The sequence below is a fragment of the Triturus cristatus genome, chromosome 11, assembly GCF_964204655.1.
Source record: "Triturus cristatus chromosome 11, aTriCri1.1, whole genome shotgun sequence".
NCBI classification, from domain to species: domain Eukaryota; kingdom Metazoa; phylum Chordata; class Amphibia; order Caudata; family Salamandridae; genus Triturus; species Triturus cristatus.
The window spans coordinates 415,553,924-415,572,337 of record NC_140594.1 but is presented as its reverse complement, the minus strand read 5'-3'; the positions used below and the strand labels follow the sequence as shown (position 1 = coordinate 415,572,337).

Here is an 18,414-nt window from a genome sequence, read left to right as displayed (position 1 = left end):
GCTGCGTTGACATTACTGTCCCCACTGTGCTTCGTCACATGATTGACGGCTCTGTTTTAGTCACTTTGACGGCCAAGTTCTCTCTGGTACTTGGTGGGCTTCAGTCGCAGACCCGCCTCCTCTATGGGTATGCCTTTGGTATCTATTCTAAGTTGAGGCATCTGCGGCTAGACGTCTCTATCAGATGAACGAGTTACTTACCTTCGGTAACAATGTATCTGGTAGAGACTTAGTCTAGCGGCAGATTCCTTATCACCTTTCCTCCTCGTTCTGCGAGGACCTTTTTCAGGTTGGGCTTTCTGCGCTCGCCTCCCTTCGGGTGGCTGGATCCTTCTGCAGGGTGATGCTTTCACTTCACTCCCAAACAGAACGCTTCATTCTGCTTTCGTAGCTCTACTCCGCCCATTTTCGTAATTGCTCATGTGTCATGTATCCTTTCCAACCCTACACCCTGGGTTGTACAGTGTGGGTTCTATTAGTGTTTTTTCCCACCCCCCGCTCTCCCTTTCTATATCGCCTTGGGGTCTCTTACCACAACTGTGCTCCATTGGTGGCTCTGCCACATTTTTTCAATCTCTTATTCGGGATACAATGTCTCTTTTTGATGACGTCTTGTGGTCAGTTGTCCTAGCTCCTATGTTCCGGACTTGTTATCCTTCACAGTTATACATTAAGGTTGCAGACTTTGTCGTCTGCCATGATGTTTACATCTTCATTTACCTCCCAGGGTGGTTGGCCTTCACTTTTGCGGGGTTGCTTCTCAGAGCGATGCTCTGCTCTTTGCCTTATACATGCCAGGCACTTTCTTTATGGTGCGTTGTTTTCATCATTCCATGTCTTCATCATTTTTGCACACTTTTCCCATATTCTAACAGTTTTTTGATGGTGGCTCCGCGTTGCGGCGCGGAAAAGTTTCTCCGACGAAAACTGATGTCAGCTCGCCGGGAGCGGCATATATTGCTCCGCTGACTTCCTTTCCGTGGATGACGTCAGGGCGCAGCCGTGCGGCGCTGCCCTCGGCGCGCAGAGGTGCTGCTGAGAAGTTTTCCGGATCCAGTCTGACATCTGGGGATATTCTAAGTTAAGGAATCTGCAGCTAGACTGCCTCTACCAGATACATCGTTACCGAAGGTAAGTAACTCGTTCTTCAGGGGGCATATAGTGCATTGGCCACAGGGATGGTGTTGTACATCTAGGGGTAGGTCCCAGAATAGTCTCTGTTGGGAGGGTTTCCTTATTCTTAACGGGTGTTTACCAACATGTCTTTGAGATTGGCTGTCCTTTTAAAGGCAAACCTTGGGGGACTGAGTGTTAGGTCCCCTGTTTGTAGGATTCTCCAGTGCTTTTTCCCACCTTTTCAATCCAATTGGATTCAATCAACCAATCAGGAGTTTATATAGCGCGCTACTCACCCGTAAGGTTCTCAAGCCGCTTTGGGGGGGGGGGGGGGGGCGGCACCTGATCAGTCGAAGAGCCAGGTCTTGAGGTCCTTCCTGAACGTGTGCAGGGTCGGGGAGCGTCTGATGTTCACAGGGAGCTCGTTCGAGGTTTTGGCTGCGATGTGGGAGAAAGCTCTTCTGCCGTTTCTATTTCGGCGTATGCGGGGGACTTCTGCGAGGTCGGCGGAGCGGAGGTTCCTTTTGGGTACGTGGAAGGATACTCTCTCGGGGGTATATGTTGTGATGCCTGTCAATTAATTGGTTTTTAGTTTGACTTGTCGATTTTGTGCAGTTGTTATGGGTACTCTCGTCTAGCCAGATGTTCAGCTAAATCATTGGATTGAGTAATGAGTCATTTAAGTTTCTACAGTTACGTCGGATTCTCAGAAATTGCCCGTAGGGGAGATTCTCTCGTAGGGCTTTTGGATGTTGGCTGCTGAACAATAAGGGACTGTGGCTGTCAATTGGCTTCTTAAACATTTTATTGTGTAGTTTTCCCTGAGATAGACTGATCATTAGGTCTAGGAAGGGGAGTTCTTTTTCCGAAATGCTGGTGGTGAATTTTAGATAGTGATTCAAATTATTAATCCAATCTACGAATTGAAGGACTCTCTCTTCCTCCCTTCCAGAAAATTAAAATGATGTTGATATAAAGACGCCTTGTGGTGGTGGTCTCTGTGTGGGGATTGGTGATGGATATATGTTTTTCCTCAAAATCCGACCTGTATAGGCTTGCTAGGCTTGGGGCAAAAGTACTGCCCATTGAAGTGCCCTGTGTTTGTTGGAATAGGCGGTCTTCAAATTGGAAGAAATTTTCAGTAAGAGCTGTGGATGAACATTCCATTATGAAGCTTCCGGGGTTAGGAACGTCCAGTCCCTTTACCTCAAAATTTCTTCTATGAGTTCCAGTGTGGCCTGCTGTGGGATATTTGTATATAAAGCCTCAACGTCAAGGGTGACAATGTAATCCATTTGAGGTGTCTCGGTGTTTTCTTATTTGATGAGATTGAGGACGTCTATTGTATCCTGGATAAAAGGAGTGTCTTTCACCAGAGGTTTGAAGAAATGATCACAGAATTTTGAGAGTGGTTCCAGAAAGAATCCCATCTCGGACACTATGGGCCTTCCAGGTGGAGGTAGGGTAACCTTATGTATCTTGGGCAAGATGTAGAAGTAGGGTAGTCAAAGGTTGTTATTGATAAGAAAATTAGCCTCGTATTTTGTGACCCATCCTTTATTTAGTGCTGCTGTAACTGCACTGGTGGTGATTGTAGTTAAACGGGTAGTTGGGTCTTCCAGTATTAGTAACGATTGTCCTGCAATTGGCGGAGGCACTCATTCCATTCGGGCGGCTTCCGACCCACCCAATATGGCTGCTTCAGTTCTCGGTCTAGTCTTCCTTTCAACATACAGGAAATCTGAGAACATTTTAAAATCAGCTCTCCCGGCTCGCCTCATCACGGGTGACAGAGGTAGGTGAAGGGCTACTCACCACGCCATAACTAGTGAGTATTACCCACGAGGACTGCATACTTGATCTTGCGGTAAGCGACTGTTTTAGCTTGTTAGTATGCTCCCAATTTGCCTATCCATATCTAGGTCGTGAGTGCGTGACTGGCTCTGAATAATTATTCCTGTATGCCTCAGACCCACCTAATATCGGGTGAGTGTTTTACTCGACTTTGGGTAAAAGAATGTAACACAACACGGTGATTTCATGGTCCGTTTTTACGGTACCATTCCTTGAGTAAACTCCTAAAAATCCTTGGGCACAATAACTGTGTTGGTAACACCAATGACATCACATAATCAATGGAACAAACACTGCATAGATAAATAATATTGAGCCTTCTTGGCAAGCCCCCCCTCACCACGTGCTATTTGTTCACCCACTTTAATGGTCACTAATTACAGCGGGCGCCATATGTTCAGCATATCCCCTTTACTATATCATGATGAGGGTATTCTTATGCAAGACTAAATAACTTTCTTTCAACAAGACATACATGTCTGTCCTATGTGTTATGCTGTCACCTTTTTTTTTTATCTCCCCCACCATTTCTTCTCTTTCAGGTCGTTCCTAGACACAAGGTAACATTACACCTCGTTAAACATTGCAGGCCTGGATACTTGACCTAATTGTACCACTTGAAGAACCAGCCATGCGATAGTGTAAGATATAATGAAACGTTTTCTTTCTCGGTCATGATGAATTGCCACTAGACCCCTTAGGGGCTGAATGAGGCAAGAAACATGTTGACCAAGTCTTTTCACATTGTGTATGCTCTATAGGACTATTACATCCAACTTGAGCTACACTGATTGTATTTAGGTTAGTGAGCCCCATCAATAAAGTTTAGTATAACCGAGCTCTACAAAACCTTTTTAACCACCTCCATCTTTTCACTACACTACTCACCACAACCCACATACCCCCACTCGCTCAACAACGTAAAACACAAGAACTCGCCAAAAAGCCCCTTCACGGGTCCCTATCCGGCATTGCAGCGCCGGCCCGACGAGGAGCATGCGCAGATGATGAAGCAAGACATCTCTTGGGTGTGTGTGGGCACTTTCTCCAATTGGAGACTTTTCCACTGACCTGACCACCTTCCCCAGTCTTAGGAACTGCCCACCCTTGTATTTAACCATTTGCCTTGATGGATATAGATGAATATATCAGCTCAACAATGACCTAGAACGTGCCAGGCTTAATATTGCTTGTTGTCTTTCTATGCTGTAAGAGAGAAACACATTCAAACATCTTTGCCTAGAGTAATATACATACCATACAATCAAACTCATTGGGCACACACAAGTCGGACCTACTTATAAACAAATCTCCTTAAATGGTTTGACTTACTTCCTTATGGATGAGATTCGTCCCACAAAAACGTAGTGGTTTCCTAGTAGGAGTGGTCTACTTTTTGGCACTCTGGAAATTACATCTGCAAATAGGTGTGTCCTCCTGCAGTAATCACAAGGTGACATCTGAACTAAGAGAAGGTACTCAAGGATGCAGCCATTCCGTGGAAATCTCAGCTAGCTAAATGAAATTTTCCTATAGCTCGGGGGTGAGCCCTTGTTCAAGATTTTGTAGGACTGTGTTAGACAACCTAGCAGTTGGGTTAATTGATACGAGGTGAGATGAAGAAACCGCTGCATTTTGTTGGGTAGTCACATACCACCACTATTGGTCAGATTTGGTGTCACAGAATGCTTGTTTGGATTCAGCTGCATATTTCCTGATTATCAGTCTAAATGGTCACCTGGTCAGTTGCTTGTTTAGTTCAAGAGCAGGTCCCGTCATTATGAGCCTTAACCCAGTGCTAAAGTATCTCAGAGGTTCCCGGTAAGTTGTTAGGACAGATGTAGAGTGATTTGCCTCTAAGTCACATGTAGAGTTCTTATCAAGGGGCTGAATGTTGGAGGGTAAAAACTAGCATAGTATGGTGATTTTCTTATGGTAGAGAGGAGTTTCTTGTGTGATAGAGACTTATAGCCGCAGGTTCCTTACCTTAGGTGTAAAATTGCATCCGGGACTTTTTCGGAAGCAGTACCCCTGTGTGCCAGTAGACGGCGTAGTTCAGCTCTGCATGACTTCGCCCGCGCTGCAAATGACGTTTGCGGTGCCTATATAGGTGCCACCCAGGCGTGTTGACATCCGTTCTTTTCGTGCCAGCCAGCACTGGTCTGAGAAGAGCTACCCCATAGTCACTTTTGGACTAGTTTTTTTCAAAGTTTTTTTGAGGTTTTCCTCCTGGTGTGGCAGGGATTTCTGTGAAGAAGGCTGGCTAAAAGCCCTGAATTGCTTGTCACTGACGGATATCGGTGACGCACCTTGTATACCTCTGGGGCTCTCAAGCAGGACCACGGCCCAAAGGCCTGCTCAAACTGCTGCGCCAAGAACCAGAAGGTCTTGAGGGAGCGATCCTTCCAGCTTATGGTGGCTTGGCATGCATCACTGTGACGGTCGAGGTCCTGGTCAAGAGGAAGGTCCGAGGAGGGGAAGCGGTGACCAAGGTCATCGTCGCACTCCAAGTCATCAAACCATTTGGGTAAGCTGAAGTCCTACAAAAAGAAAATTGACACGTACTTCATCCTTTCCATCGGCCTAGCTCCGCAGTTGAGCCAACACCTGGACTTTCTGGGTGTTGGCATGACACCGCCTAATTGAAAGAATTTTATGAGGCCATGCTCCTCATATTTGGGCGGCCGGTTCCTCTGGTGTGTCTTTGGGCTCCGCGGGTTTGGGATGGGCCCCTACTGGATCCACGCCAGAAGCTCCGGCTCTAGTCTGTCTCCAAGCATCCACAGATGGATCTGGATTGACTCTGGTCATGCCACCTCGACCTTCCCTGATGCCGATCCAGAGACAGATGCTCCTGGCGCCGTCCCCATCCTCGTCCCAGACTTTGATACTCAGCTGGAGGGGTGTGGTCTGCTGCCGACTGGAGCTGTGCTTTCCAGGCCAGAGCTGAAACCCTATTCCTATGAAGTAGGACTCTGAGAGAAATGGGAGGGCGTCACTAAACCCTGAAAAATACCACCCTTATGAAGATCAAATGGACTGGTGTGAGGATCTGGGTAAAGCCAGTAGATTGGATACTTCTCCAGATAGTGGCATGCTTTTTCCCCCTACCGTGGCTATGGAGAAGGGACCTTCCTCTCTAATGGTTGTGCAGAGGACAGCTGAAGTCCTGGACCATAGCCTGCCCTTGTGGCAGTTAAGACTAATGTCTTGACAGGAGTGCTCCCCATTAGAACAGCTTCCCCCTCCCAATGAGGCTCTTACTGACATTATGGTTGGGACTTGATCCAAGCCCAGCACAGGGTCTCCTGTGAACAGGGCGATTGTCTGCCTCCACCACCCGCTCAAAAGGACCCAAATTTCTTTACCCAACACCCTACCCCGGAAAGCTTGGTGGTCCAACCCTTAACATGCCATGTAAATCCTGGCTCATTCCCTACTGCACCCCCAGTCAGGGAATCATAGAGGCTGGAATAATTTGGGAAGAGGTTTTCTTCTGCCAGCCTGGCACTGCAGTCTGTGAACATTGCATGCCTTTTGGATTGCTATTCCCACGCCCAGTGGGATATGGGTACGGTTGTGCAGGCGTTGCCAACTGTCCCGGAGGACACTCGGGCCGTGCCCTCCCAGGCTGTTGACGATGGGAGGGATGCAACAAAGTTCACCATCCCCTGTGAAATAGACGCCATTGACTCACTAGGCAGAGTGGTTTTGTCAACATTGGCCCTGCGATGACATGCCTTGTTGAGAACAACTGGCTTTTCTGTGGATGTCCAGTCCTCACTCGTGAACATGCTCTTTGATGGTTCCCGCCTCTTCGAAGACGAGGCAGATTCAGCGCTGGAGCTTTTTAAGGCAGCTGGGTTACAGCCAGGTCCTTGGGTCTTTTGATGACCCCTTGTCACCCTCCACCTTCCTTTTGCGGCCATGTAAGGGGCATGCTACCGCGTTTTTACCTGTTCAGCCACTGCGACACACAGGCTTTCCAGCCTCTGCATGGCCGGGTACACTGTTCCTACCAGCCCTGTGGGCCGGGTTGCCAGAGATCGGGTTAGTCAACCAACCCCCCAGGAGCTGCAGTCTCCAAGCCCTCTGAGTCTGCCTGTTTACTTTCATGGGTACCCAGTTGGAGGCAGGATTCGCCATCACCTGCCACGCTGGCCGTCCAGAACATTGGACAGGTGGGTTTTGCAGATTTTCTGGAGGGGCTAATTCCCTCCCGTTTGAGACTTCCCCTCCCTCCCTCCATGCCACCTACATACGACAGACTGATGGAGGACCACCTATCTTTCTCTGCCATGTAGTGGCTGCTCTTTTGGGCAAAGAAGCTGGAGAGAGAGTACCAACGCCAGAAGTATGTTGTGGTTGCGAGTCCTGCTACTTTCTGGTGCCCAGGAAGGATGGTACACTCAATTGATCCATAGATAATGGATCATGAGAAACTAGCCTAAGTCAACAGACAGTGGGTTCACCAAATTGGTGAGCCTCAACAATTTAGAAAAGAAAAATGCTTTTCTAGAGTCCCCTCACTCTCCCCGGGTTGCCCCTAGGTGACATGCTTCATCATTGGGGCCATCCCAAGCATCTACTGCTTGGGGCGTGCTACGACTTGCGAGATTTTTGTGTGAAACTATGTGTTGTGCAGTGTTGGGGGAGTGGTGTTTGTTAAAAATACCGAACTAGTGAGTTAACAATTTATTCCTACTCCTAGCTGGTAAGATAAAAAGGGGTTAATAACAGGAAAAATATGACTGTTACGTGGTTATATTGCCTATTATTTTGTCAACATGTTTCGAGGTATCCCCTAACCTCTTATTCAGGACAGCATGGGATCCAGCTCCACGTGTACCACTCCGTGCAGAAACCTAAATTAAGGTGAAAAATTAGACTAATAACGTGCGCCTATTGAGCGCACTTGGTTATATACATACGGTTATTGATGAACACGTAGTATTTATATGGTAGCACTAATATGCCCCATGGTCTGTCTGGGTGGAGGGGCCTGTAGGACCTGTTCTCTGCATCCCTCCGTCAGTGTGACCTGTAAGTCTCAGGCTCGACCGCATGGAAGGATGGACATCTTGGTCTTATCCTCGAACTGTGATCTCTCAATTTCTTGCTCAAGAAGGAGAAATTCAATATGTTCACTCTTATTGATAATGTGGACATTTAATGTTTGGAACATACTGGAAACTACGAAGCACGTGATTGCACTGTAGACCCTATGCTACGATTGCTCTTTACTGTATTAGTATACTGCGATTACCTGAAAATGTTGACGACTGCCCCACACGGCACTTGTTTTTTTGTTGTATTGTCTGTTGATTCTTTCAATAAAGATTAAAAAATACATTTTAAAAATCACTCTTGTTCAGGTCCTCTCTGCCCTGGGCCTTGGAAACTGGATGGTGGTGTCCTGTCCTGCCTGTCCACATGCGTTGCCTACGGCTCACAGTGGGAATGAGAGTTTTAAGTTTGCTGTGCTCCCTTTTGGCGTCACTAGTGCCCCTCTGGTATTAGCGAAGGTGATTGTGGTGGATGCAGCTCATCTACAAAGATCATGGGTGTCAGTCTTCCCCTATCTCAACGACTGGCTGTTGAAGGCTGGCTCGCCTCAGGCTGTCGTTTCCCACTTCCAGACTTCAGGCTACTACATTTCCTGGGGTTCACTAGGCACACCTGACTCCCTCTCAAACGCTCCCTTTCACAGGAGCTGTTCTGAACAGAGTGCAGTTTCGGGCCTAGTCTCCCAAACAGCGAGTCCAGGATATTCAGGCTATGATACGGATGTTTCAGCCTCTTTCTTGGATATCGGTGAGACTGACTCCGCAGCTGCTGGGCCTCGTGGCCTCCTGCATCCTGCTTGTGACACATGCCCGTTGGCATATGCAGGCTCTACAATGGGACCTGAAGTTCCAGTGGGCGCATCATCAGGGGAATCTCTCCCACATGGTCCAGATATCCGCAGGAACTGCAAAGGACTTACAGTGGTGGCTTATGAACTGCAATTGGTTCAGCTGCAGACCCCTCTCCCTTCCCCAGCCAGATCTAACAGTAGTTGGCGGATGCATCACTCCTGCGATTGAGCAGTCATTTGGGAGAGGTGGAGGTCAGAGGACTCTGGACTCTGGCGGAATCCGGACTTCACATCATCCTGTTGGAGCTCTAAACAATCTGATTGGTATTGAAAGCCTTTCTATCCTCCATCCAGGGAAAGCTAGTGCAAGTGCTCACAAACACCACCACCGCAATTAGATACTGCAACAAGCAGAGCAGGATGTGGCCATGGATTCTTTGTCAAGAGGCCCTGCGTCTCTGGACATGGCTGGAACAGCAGGGCATATCCCTGGTGGTTCAATATTTGGCAGGTTCTCTGAACGCCAAAGCAAACCAACTCAACGGATGAAGATGCCTAGCAGATTACTAATGGCATTTCCATCCTGGGCGGTGCAAGGTCTCTTCCAGCAGTCGGGACAACCTTTGTTAGATCTGTTCACCACCAACAAGAACATGTCAGCAGTTCTGTGCGCTAAAGTTTAAGGCGGCTCACTCTGAGATACTTTTAGTCTCAAGTGGAACTCTGGCCTCTTGTTTGCCTTTCCGCCAATGCCACTCCTGCCCAGAGTTCTCAAGAAGATCAGGACCTACCAGACCCAAGTCATCCTTGTGGCGCTGGATTGGGCACGGAGAGCCTGGTATCCCGAGCTGTTGAGCATGACCATTGGTCCTGTGATCAGGCTGCCCCTTCTGGAGGATCTTCTGTCACAGCAGCAAGGAAGGGTTCTCCACTCGAACCTGGCAATGCTCCGCCTTCTTGCGTGGAGATTGAGCTGCCACAGTTGACGGCGTTTGATCATCCGCCCGAAGTCTGTAACATTATCTTGGCAGCCATTGCGCAAAATTTGTGGCATGGTGTTCAGAAATAAACATTGGTCCGCTTTCTGACCACTTTTTCGGGTTCTCCTATCCATTCTTTCTATTTCCCAGCAGGGCTCTACTCTAGGCACTGTTAAGGGATATTTCTCTGCTTTTCTTCGGTTACCTGACCAACCGTCACTTTTCCAGTCTTTTATTGTACAGAGGTTCTTGAAAGATTTGCAACATATGCTTCCTCCCTCTCCTTTCGTTATGCCCCATTGAGACCATAATCTTGCCCTCATTTTCCTTATGTGCGTTCCCTTTGATCCTCTGCACGATTGTACACTCAGGCTCCTTACCATCAAGACAGCCTTTCTCGTGGCTGTGACATCTGCCCGAAGGGTCGGTGAGCTTCAGACCTTGTCAACCAAACTTCCTTATCTTAATATCCCAGACAAACTGGTGGTTCATACGAGAGCTTCCTTCTTCTGAAGGTGGTCACTCCATTTCATGTAGGCCAAACCATCACTCTACCTACTTTTTACTCTCTGCCTCATCCCTCCAAGAAACTGGAGCGACTTAACCATCTGGGCCCAAAAAGAGCGTTGTGCTACCGTGACCGCGCACAAGCGTTCCGGTGTACTCTTCATGGGGTATGTCAGAGCGAAGAAGGGAAAGACCTCGCAGAAGCAGACCTCAGGATGGATCGTGCTCTGCATTAAGATCTGCTACTCCTTGTCCAAGAAGCAACCCCCTGAGAGTTTGCTCGCTCATTCCACCAGAGCTAAAGCTGTAACCACTGCATTATCCCATGGAGTTCCGGTGCTGGAGATCTGCCAGGCAGCAACGTGGGCTTCCCTGCACACATTTACCAAACACTACTTTCCTACAGTCAGGTCCCTAGGGTTGGGCACTTTGCCCGTTCAGTTGCGCAGGACTTCCTTGGGTGAAATTGTTCCGTACACCCACCTTGGGTGGTATTTCTTGGGCATCCATTCTAAGGTAAGGACTCTGCAGCTAGAAGTCTCTATCAGATGAACAGGTTATTTACCTTCGGTAACGCCTTATTTGACACTCTATCTAGTAACTGATTCCTTACCGACTCACCCATTCTCCCCGCTCTTCGAAAGGTATTCTAGGGATAGTGCTTAGAGCCCTAGTTTTCCACACTAGTGGTCAGTGTACTTTGTGGCTCCTTGCTTCTGGCATGGAAAGTCGCAAAAAGTAACTGACGTCAGTTTGCCTGGGTAGTGCCTATATAGGCATCACAAGCGTATTTTCTGGCGCAGACAAAGCCAACGATGAGACACGGAACTGAATGACGCCACCTTGGGCGCGCAGGGTAGTGCTCACGAAATAATTTCTGATCCAGTCTAATGCCTGGGGATAAATCTATGGTAAAGAATCTGCAGCTAGATAGTTTCTACTAGAGAAGATGTTACCGAAGGTAAGTAACTTGTTCATTTAGCACAGGGATAGAATCCCTAGTAATGTTATCAAGTAGCTACTCCTTCAGTTTTTGAATATAGATGCTAGTTAGGTAAGCCAATTACACCCTTGATAACTTAGCTGGCAGAATTCCTTGTTGGGTTAGAGACGCCGATTGCTAATCTTATGAGCAGATTTTTCAATTGGGTTACAAACTGGTTTTTCATTTCAGGCTGGGATGATGTTCTTGACAAGATCCCACATGTTAATGAAAAATACACTTCTTTAACTGGGTCAGTAGGGTCCAGATTACAGGACAAATCGCAGGCGGTTGCAATCCTCCTCCTGTTCACCAGATCAGTTGTCACAAAGCCGTCTAGTAAGTAATAGCGTGTTTGGGGAAGGAACCCAGCCAGTGACCAATTGCCAGCTGTCTAGAAGTGACTCTGTTGGTCAAACAAACGCACCTGCTGGTCGAAGTCCCACCTGTTTGGATGAGAGCAGAGCATCATCAGACTATCATCAGTGCGCTTCGATCTTCATGTTGTGAAGGATCCCAACCTGCATTTGCACACGTCCCACCTGGCGCGAGGGAATGAGCCAGGTATTTCGTGGTTCGCGACACTGTCTGTTTTCACACATGAACACAGAGCCCCCGGGGGGTGGGGGGTGGACGGGGGGAGGTTTGGATCTGCTGCTTCCTTCTTCAGGACCCCTGGTTTCGGAGAACGTGGTTGTGAGAAACAAAGGAAGGGCCAACACTGCTGACATATATACTGCTTAATGACGCAGGTCTCCTGCTCGCTCACCCCCACAGACCTGAAAACCGGGTAACGCAGGCAGTAAGGTTCTTTTGCCTGCTTATGCCAGGCACAGTCCCGACCTCTCCCACCTCCTTCCTTCCCTCCTTTAATCCTGAGTGATTGGAAGGCTTCGACAGGGTTTAACTCCTTCTCTTCTTCCAACAGGTGGCGTTCACAACAAAAATCTACCACCCGAATATCAATAGCAACGGTAGCATATGCCTGGACATCCTGAGATCGCAGTGGTCGCCTGCACTCACAGTATCGAAAGGTAGGAGGAGCTAGTGCCGAGCCTGGCATGCACCTGCACTTCAGAGAGCGTTCGTTTCTGTTCTTACTAAAGGCTGCACGTATTCTTGTTGATCAGACTGTCGAGTTTAAACCACTGACCTGAATGTTTGATTGTTCATTTCAACTTGTTTGACATTTAGTAAAGCTGTCTGCTGGTAAGCCGCGCGTGCTGCGTTGCATAAAGTATTTGTCCGGTCCCTCTTTTCCTCTCACTGCTGACCTGCCCTCCTCTTTTCTCATGTTTGCCAGTGGACTTTTCCCTGTCTCTCGTCCGTGAGCATTTGTCTAGTGCTGTGCCCTGTGTTTTTTGTTGTGCAGTCATGGCTTTTTGTCAGTTGCAAGATCAGATCACAGCAGATGCCTCCCAGAGGGCGATGCGGTTTCTCCTCATCCGTGTCGCATTCGGAGTTCAGCAGTTGTGGAAGGCCTCGCTTGCACACTGCGCCCCCTCGCGTTGCTTGGCCTTGCGCTGCATGATGTAAGTCTCCAGATATAAGCTGGGTTCCTGCCACCACCCACATGTGCGGCCGGGGACGTGTGGAAGTCAGCTGCAGAGCCCATCGCACAAAGGCAGACAATAAATATAGAACTGCAGTGCCAGCAACTGTCGGGTATTTATAAACACAAGGATAAGGTTTTCAAGGAGGACACAGCCCTTCATCCAGAACTAGGGTCAAGAATAGAAATTGTTCCTGGTAGTAGTAGGCGCGGTGTGGTGCTCAGAGGAACTACAGCTTTCTGACACTCTCCTTGAAGCTGCTTATATACTCTTAACTTTGAGCGGTGCGAGCTAAACCGTCCTTTTAGAGTGCAGCGGTTTAGGCCTCACTTCGTTTTTTCCCCTCTTCTGTCTCCCCTGCCTTGCAGTGTGAATGCAGTATTGTAACTGACCACTCCAGTGAAAGTACATCTTGGAAATCAATATCAGTTCATTTCTTATTGGCCTATTCTTTCATACACAATTTAATTTGTGAGGCTCATCGTAAGAGAAGGTGTTTTTTTTTTTTTAGTTATCTCTTACGCCATAGACAGCCTAGTATAGATAGTTCTGTATTTCCTGGACAAATGCGTTTTTATGCTTTTCTGCTCTGCCCTCGACCCCAGTTACCAGACCGATTCAAATCATAATGTCGCAATTGATACCTGGAAAATACTTTGTATTCCAAACAATCACTTAAAAAAAGTTTGGGAGTTCTGGATCCTGGCATTAATGCTGTGATGGCCACTGATAATGCTGAAGAATGATGATGGCCAGTGGCATTTCAAGGGGGCCATCAGGCCTCGTCCCATGGTTTGGTAGTGTAAATAAAAAACCTTGGTGCCTCTGCGCGTGCTGCCCGTTTGATTGCTACACCCTACCAGTCATGTTCACGAGTCCGGATTCCTTGCAAACATTCTGACGGGGCAGTAATCGTACTAAGTTTTCATACACCTCTTCATGCCACCCTTCTGGTTATTCCGAAAGATTTCTATAGAATATGTTACTGTTACTCCAGTATTGGAACTTTCATAGATTCCCATGCATGTATCATTCCCCGTCGTCGGAATGGGAGTCCCCGTTGTACATAAAATAGCAATAGAAACCATTACAAAAACAGAACCTAGGCCTAGGCCCATTCTTGTTTTGCAACCTAGCCACCTCTTTTTGTAAAACATACCCAAAAAAATGAACAACCAATCAGAATAGCCTAACCCCTTAAAACCCTCCTGAGAGAAGCTCAGAACCTCAGATTTTGTACCGCTCTGCTCAGTTTTTTCCTGTCAACTTGAATTCTACAACTTTTTCACAAGTTATTTCTTCAACAGCTTCTTCAGCATGTCTGATAAGGAGAAGAAGGCCCTCTTTAAAGCCTGTGCTAAGAAGAGGTTATACATTGAGGACAAGCACAAAGATTGTATTTACTGTCTGTACCCAGACCATAAGGCTGCAGACAATAAAATATGCCGCACTTTTTCCACCAAGACTGCGAGACTGGGAGGGGCGTCTTTTGACCTGGCTCCAGAAGCTGAAATCAAGGAAGGAACCAGTCTCCAGTGATAGTGACGAGGCATCCTCTGCGACATCTTCAAGAAGGTCTGTAAAGAGGGGTATAACTTCCTCTTCACCTTCTGAAGAAACGCCCTGGTAAGGCTTTAAAAAAGACCTCTCCTAGGTCTGAAGGGCTTAGTCCTGTCGAATCTCCTCACCGAGGTGTAAAGGAGAGGGAAGGACTGTCAAAAGGAGTAATGCCTGAGAGGAAATCCAGCTCTGTTCCTCCATCTTCTCTTCCTGCAGCTCCAAAGACCTTCAAAAAGCCCTCCTCATTGTCTTCTGAGGTAAAATCCACGAAAAAAAGTTCACTTGTCGATGACTGTCAATGACTCCGTCGACGAAAGCTTCAAAGATAGTCTTCTTCTTTGGCTCCGTCTACTGGCTCGTCGACGGTGGTTTCCTTGTCTCCGGCACTCACAGCTATGGGTTCTGCGTCGACTATTTCGTCGCCGATAGTGATTGTATCGTCAACGATGGTGTCGACGAGGATGTCGACTAGTGTGACGACGGCGACTACGACTGCTGGTATGATGACTGCAGCGTCGACTACGTCCATTTCTTCGTCGACGATGCTCTCTTCGTCGTCGACGGTGGAGAAAATTTCGATTTCACCCAGGAAGTGCCAGATTACGCCTGAGATGACTTCCCCCCAGGAGGGTGACTCCTTTACACCCTGCACTCCTCCTTGAAGAAGAGGAAGAGGAGGATGGACCTTTTGCTTATGCTAATTGCCCATCTCAACTGCATGTTAGGTGCCAGGACACAGATTCTGAGGGGGAATATGAAGATTATGAACAGTATGGTCCTTCCTCACAATATCAGGACCAACGGGAGATGGTCTCTATGCCGTGCTCCTTGCTAACAGACTTGCAAGCTATGCTGTCGGACTATAGAAAAAGATTTGCAGCACAGCCTCCAGTTCCTGTTGTGGAGGCTGTTGCATGCTGTTCCTCCTGCTAGTCTTGTTGCCCTTCAATTGCCACCACCTCAGCCAATGCTTGAAGCTCAGGCTACACCACCTGTTGTGCCCCCCGTTCAGGAGGACACCTCTGACGACCAGGGCACCGTCATGAATCCGGATCCAGATGCTGAGTGAGATGACTTTATCATTCCAGATCCGGCATCTCCGTCTCCGGCACCTGTTGATTTCCCCCCTGCAGACATGGGGGGTTTCCATAACTTGATGGAGAGAGCCACTAAACGATTTGACCTGCCCATGACCAAGTTGCAATCGGATTGCTTCCTTTACGACTTTAAGGAACCTTATAAGAAGTCGGTCTGATCAATACCTATTGTTGGTCGTGGCTGGGATGAAGGGTTAAAGGTAATGCAAAATCCAGCCACGGTCATTCCAGTTCTTCCTCGCCTGGAATAAAAGTATAAGACTCCAGATGATAGCCCAGCCTGTTTTACCAGCAAACCTAAACCGGACTCGGCCATCTCGCAAGCTGCCCAGAGGAAGTCTAGAAATCCTTTGGCTCCAGGCGTCTTGATAATGCAGGCAGAGCTGCTAACGCCTTGGCTATACTTGGTCGCTACGATCGCCAAATGTGGTGCGACCTTTCCCCCTGTCTAGATCAATTGCCGGAAGAAGGAAGCAAAAAGGATTCTCCAAGAGGGCGAGATATCATCTGCAGAAATAATTGACTGTGCAATGGATATTGCAACAACTGCTTTCCGCTCCTTGGCTGGCGCGGCTGTCCGTCGGCAAGGCTGGCTGCGGGCTACTTGGTTTCGTCCGGAGGTCCAAAACAAGATCTTGGATTTGCCTTTTGATGGGGGAAGCGCACTTTGGAAAGCATGTAGATGATGCGCTTTAGGATAGTAAAAAGGATACGGAAACCGCAAAATCCTTAGGGACTCTGCAGTACCGCAAAGTTCCATTCCGAGGAGCAAGAGGAAGAGGTAACACAACATACATGGGAGGATATCGGCAACAGTGATATTCCTCGTATGGTTCCCAGTCACAAACCTACCGGCCGAACTACAATCAGCGGCAGAATCAATCCTCTTCTTTCTCTCACTCTAATAACAGATTAAAACAAGGACGCCAGGGCAGAGACTCCTCTAAACGTCAATAGCGGCTTGCTGGCTCTGACTGCTGTCTCTTCTCCTGTATCATCAATGGGATCAGAATTTCTTATTACCTCCACAACTGGCAACAAATTACATCGGACCGTTGGGTGCTGAAAATCATTCAATGCGGCCATACTCTGGAGTTTGTCCAAGCACCACCATCCCAGCCCCCTCGCGCCACTGTATCAAAACCTCTCTGTCTTCTACGGTTGGAGGTCCATCAAATGCTTCTCAAAGGAGTGATAGAACTGGTCCCTATCTCTCAGCGGGGAGAGGGTTTCTACTCCCGGTTCTTCCTGATCCAGAAGACCATAGAAAAGTGGCGCCCTATTCTAGATCTGAGGGAGCTAAACACCTATCTCATCAAACAATCATTTCAGATGGTTTCTCTGCAGGACATCCTTTGTCTTCTAACCTCACGAGATTACATGGCCACATTGGATCTCGAGGACGCTTATTTTCACCCATTCATCCAGCGCACAGGAGGTTTCTTCGCTTCACAGTAGCCAAGAGCCACTTTCAGTTCAAGGTTCTACCTTTTGGACTCTGATCTGCTCCAAAGGTGTTCGCTCCGGTAGCAGCTTTTCTTTGAAAACAAAAGCATCAGGTCTTCCCTTACCTGGACGACTGGTTACTGAAAGCTCCTACCAGGCAGGCAGCACAAGAATCAGCCATAGCATGCACATGCCTGTTCGTCAATCTCCGACTAACTCTCAACGGGGAAAAGTCTTCGCTCCGTCCGTCCAGAACAGCCAGATTTCTCTGAGCCATTCTGGACACGTCCATAAACAAAGCTTTCCCGACCTTGTAGAGGTAAGAAAAGCCGATGACCATGGCCTCCCGGTTGTTAAAAAGACAGTCACTTTCAGTTCGCATCTACAAGTCCCTTCTGGGGTCCATCTCCTCCTGCATACCTTCAATTCCTCCATGCAGGTTGTGGATGCGTCCACTCCAGGAGGAGTTGGACTTGCAGTGGCACCAAGTCGACGGATCCTTCGATGACAAGATCTCGGTTACCGTGGGCATGAAGGAGGCCGCATCATGGTTAATGAACCAGGAAAACATTTCTCAGGGCCTGTCCTTCTGGATAGCCGCGCCTGCTCACATAATAACTACAGACACCTCGCTAGAGGGCTGGGGAGCAGTGTTACAAGACCTTCATGTAAGCGGCCGTTGGCTACCCCAACATAGTCTTTTTCATATCAATCTGCTGGAGCTCAGAGCGATTCGCCTGGCCTTGCAGGCCTTTCTTCTACGGATACAGAGATCTGCGGTTCTAATACGTACAGACAACACGACGGCCATGCATTATATAAACAAAGAAGGCGGCACCAGATCTCGTCTGTTGTCACAAGAAGCCCAGACAATCTGGCAATGGGCAATCCAGCAGGAAGTATCACTCCAAGTGGAGCACCTTCCAGGTATTCTCAACAAAGCAGCGGACACACTCAGCAGACTGAAATCGGTCAGTCACGAGTGGGAACTGGACCACTCCACTCTACAAGATGTCTTTCACAGATGGGGCAGGCCTTCCATAGATCTCTTTGCCACGCTGGAGAACAAGAAATGCCAGTTCTATGCAAGCAAGCTTCACCAGCCGGGATCGTTGGGGAATGCGGTTTCGATGGACTGGTCAGGCACATTTGTTTACGCTTTTCCCCCATTCCTCTGATCCTCAGACTTCTCAGGAAGCTCAAAGCGGAACCCTGAAAGATGATTCTGATAGCTCCTGCGTGGCCCGACAGTTTTTGTTCACAGAAATGCACCTTCTCTGCCTGGACCTTCCTCTTCCACTGCAGCGGATTCCTTCGCTGCTGATGGTGGCCCAGGGCCAGATTTGGCATCCAGATCCGCAGTCTCTACAGCTCTCGGCATGGCAGCAAGTATTTTTTGGTCTAAATCTTTCATCGGAATGTAGAGAGGTGCTTTCTCAGGAAAGAGCACCAAATACCAACA

The 18,414-nt window shown here is 48.2% G+C and overlaps 1 protein-coding gene across 1 annotated transcript in view; it reads left to right on the top strand.

Moving 5' to 3' along the window:
- UBE2D4 (ubiquitin conjugating enzyme E2 D4) overlaps positions 1-18,414 on the top strand; it is a 377,357-nt gene that overhangs the window by 212,891 nt on the left and 146,052 nt on the right. Inside the window, exon 5 of the mRNA XM_085636153.1 lies at positions 12,225-12,330. Within this exon, the coding sequence (XP_085492279.1) occupies positions 12,225-12,330 (106 nt within the window). The remainder of the gene's footprint in view (positions 1-12,224; positions 12,331-18,414) is intronic.